The sequence below is a fragment of the Etheostoma cragini genome, chromosome 15 (genome assembly GCF_013103735.1).
Source record: "Etheostoma cragini isolate CJK2018 chromosome 15, CSU_Ecrag_1.0, whole genome shotgun sequence".
Classification (NCBI taxonomy): Eukaryota; Metazoa; Chordata; class Actinopteri; order Perciformes; family Percidae; genus Etheostoma; species Etheostoma cragini.
Window position 1 is genome coordinate 24,224,953 of NC_048421.1, and position 3,576 is coordinate 24,228,528.

The 3,576-nt window shown below is 41.9% G+C and overlaps 1 protein-coding gene across 1 annotated transcript in view; it reads left to right on the forward strand.

Moving 5' to 3' along the window:
* Positions 1-934: 934 nt before the first annotated feature.
* mettl22 (methyltransferase like 22) overlaps positions 935-3,576 on the forward strand; it is a 12,558-nt gene continuing 9,916 nt past the window's right edge. Inside the window, exons 1-2 of the mRNA XM_034895125.1 lie at positions 935-1,015; positions 2,361-2,521. Of these exons, the coding sequence (XP_034751016.1) occupies positions 972-1,015; positions 2,361-2,521 (205 nt within the window). The 5' untranslated portion in view covers positions 935-971. The remainder of the gene's footprint in view (positions 1,016-2,360; positions 2,522-3,576) is intronic.

Genomic DNA, 3,576 nt, shown 5'->3' on the forward strand with positions numbered 1-3,576 from the left:
CACACACACACACACACACACACACACACACACACACACACACACACACACACACACACACACACACACACACTGAACCCTTTATTTATGTCCACATAAATAAAATTGTACCGGTCACTATATCTTCTGGGGTCTTCAGGGTCCAAGGGTCTCTTAGCAGGGTTAGGGTCAGCATGGGAGAGAAAGAGGGAGGAAATCATGGGAGGACAGAGGAAAGGAGCAAATGTGTCCTCCATCCTCAGTGCTCCATCTTCCATCCTCCGTCCTCAATCCTCAGTCCTCCATCCTGCATCCACGGTCCTTCATCTTCCACCCTCCATCCTCGGTCCTCAATCCTCCATCCTCGGTCCTCCATCCTCCATCCTCGGTCCTCCATCCTTCCTTCTCCTTCCTCCATCCTCCATCCTTGGTCCTCCATCCTCCATCCTTGGTCCTCCATCCTTCCTTCTCCTTCCTCCATCCTCCATCCTTGGTCCTCCATCCTCGGTCCTCCATCCTTCCTTCTCCATCCTCCATCCTCAGTCCTCCTCCGTCAGATGGCTGTTTGAGGAGCTGATGGTTCCAGATGACTAAATGTAAGAACTAAATGATCAATATTAATATTACCCAACACGGACACTTTGAAACCGGATTGTGAGGAGAAAAGGAGGGAAAGAAGTCAGTGACAATCATAGATATATTTTGATGTTCTGTTGTGAACCCTAACCCTTTACACAGTAAAATACATAAAATAAATAAAACACATAAATGAAACTTCAGTATCTTTTCCAGCAATGTCTTCTGTTGCCACACCTGGACATTAATAGATAAGAAAGACAAGGATAGCACGTGTATTAATAATGTGCAGGCATGTATTCCTAGTTATTATAGTTATTAGTCTACTAGACTTCCTCTTCTGGCGGAACCGAAGGTATGAGGTATTTGTACTTGTGCGCTCCGGACGACTTCCGACGGTGCACCAGTCATGCTGAATGACAGAAGAAGGGGGTGTGTGCGTTCAGCTGCTGGGATCCGTCAGCTAGGTCCGGACTGCTCCCTGGAACCAGGTCAGTGGTAACGGTGAAGATGGAATATTAGATGATATTAGATGTAATATTAGACGATATTAGATAAGATAAATAACTAGACTTTAAGCGTTAACATGTCACAGCTCGTCCATGTTGTGTCCCTGAACGTGTCCCCTGGACGCGGAACGAGACCGTTAAAGTTATAAAGTTTCAGTCTGGCGTTGGGTTCGACCCTTAGACCGTTAATATGAATTATTATTAATAGCAATTTATCTACAGTCTATGTTACGACTGAGATTAATCATAGAAATGAGGAAAGGTTGCTCAGTAGTTCTGGTTCTTGTTCCCCCCCCCCCCTTTTAAAAACCCCGAGTGGATCCGAGCCACATTATAGTAGCCTACCATATAGGACCATATACTGTGTTATAGGACCATATACTGTGTTATTGGACCATATACTGTGTTATAAGACCATATACTGTGTTATAGGACCATATACTGTGTTATTGGACCATATACTGTGTTATAGGACCATAGACTGTGTTATTGGACCATAGACTGTGTTATAGAACCATGTACTGTATTATAGGACAATAGACTGCAGTATAGGACCATAGACTGTAGTATAGGACCATAGACTGTATATTAATTAATACATATTAACAGTCTATGGCTAGGACTAAGAACAAAGATCACAAAGTGTGCATGCAGGCACCCAGTATAAAGTACATACACTAGTACTACTCACTCTGTATACAATACTGTGGTCTGTGTACAGTATACACAGTAGTCTGTGTACAGTAAAAGTGCATGATGATATGTTCATGTTAAAAGACAAATTTAAAAGACAATCACATCAATAATATATATGTATAATACGTGTGTGTGTGTGTGTGTGTCTTGTTATATGGGTACCAGATTGTGTTTGTGGCTATATTATTGGGGGGGGGGGGGGGGGGGTATTTTAAGCTGTCAGTTAATGTAATGTGAGCCTTCCTGGCTGTGTGTGTGTGTGTGTGTGTGTGTGTGTGTGTGTGTGGGGGGGGGGGCTCCATGCTACGCTAGCAGGTAGCACAACACACCTGCATCCCCAAAGAGACTGTTGGTGGGTTGGCTGCATTATGGGTAATGAAGGCGCTCGGGTTTTGACAAGGAAGAAGACTGCGGTGACCATCAAAAAAGGACAATATATCTTGTTTTGCCGCAATACTTTTGATTTTTATTAGAGCCCGACCAAGGATTAGTTTTTGCTTATTTAAAAATCACATATTCCGATATACATTACACGTAAAGTTTCCTCTGAGTCTCACAATCTGACTTTTGACACCAAAAACTCCATCTCCGATCTTTCTCCAGGTCTTGGGCAGCCCTCTCCCGCTCTACCCTTCTGTACCATGACTCATCGGCCATGGACCACATCACCTTCCACCACGACACCGTGCTGTCCGATGTCCACATGCTGCTGCCCAACGCGCGCCACCTGATGACCCGGCTCACCGCCGTGGGACAGCCGGGTGCGTATCGCTGCGTCTTCAGTCTCACCCCGGGTTCTAGGTGTAGGGACCAGAGCCCGGCAGATAAAGGATTTCTGAGGCCGATACAAAAATATTTAGATATTTAAAAATCCAATATTCCTATACATTGGCCAATATATGTAAAAAAAATAATAATCCGGAAACGCGTAACAAAACATGAACACATTTCCCTAACATTAGTTATTTGTAGTTATTTATGAAAATAATATGACGAGAATTTGTTTTATTGTCACAATAGAACATCATAATATATTAAATATCTGACAAACAAAATGTCTAAAAATACACACTTAAGATATGAAACTTAAAGTCCTTTAAACAATAACACAAAGGTGCACAGTTCTGAGACACTATATACATATATATATATATATATATATATATATATATATATATATATATATATATATATAAAAGAAACAGCGTGGGTTATTGCATATTATTTACATTTAGAGGTATAGTGCGTAGTTTAGACTGTCTTGCCAATCTGAACTTTGCGGAAATACTATTAAATCTTCAATCTGGAGGCCATATGTCAGCACGAGGGCGGGGGTGTGGTTCAAACAGGGAGTGGCCTTATGCACTCTGCCTGAAAGCAGCTGACTCTAGTAGTGAGATGAAAGGCTATCGTTGTCAACGTCCACATGGACATTAAAATCACCTACAATAAGTACAATAAGAACTACACCTGATTAAAACTCTGAGAATTCAGATAGAACTTCAGAATCTGGTCCTGGAGCTCGGTAAAAACCCCAAATCTAACTGGCTGTAATGTTTTCCATGATGGATGTTGAAGATCCAGAACAAGGTTTTCTAATCTAATCTAATCTAATCTAAATTCTAATTTAGTCTAGGTGTAGGATTAATTAACAAGCTTGAATCAAAGATGGCTGCAGCTTTTAATTCCAATTAGGTTGTTAAGTATAGCCCCTCTTTGATTTACCCGATCTGAGTCGGGGGGGGACAGACTTTGTCACCATGTGTCTAGTACTGGAACCCAGAAGCAGACCAGGACAATGTAAGTTGGAATAACA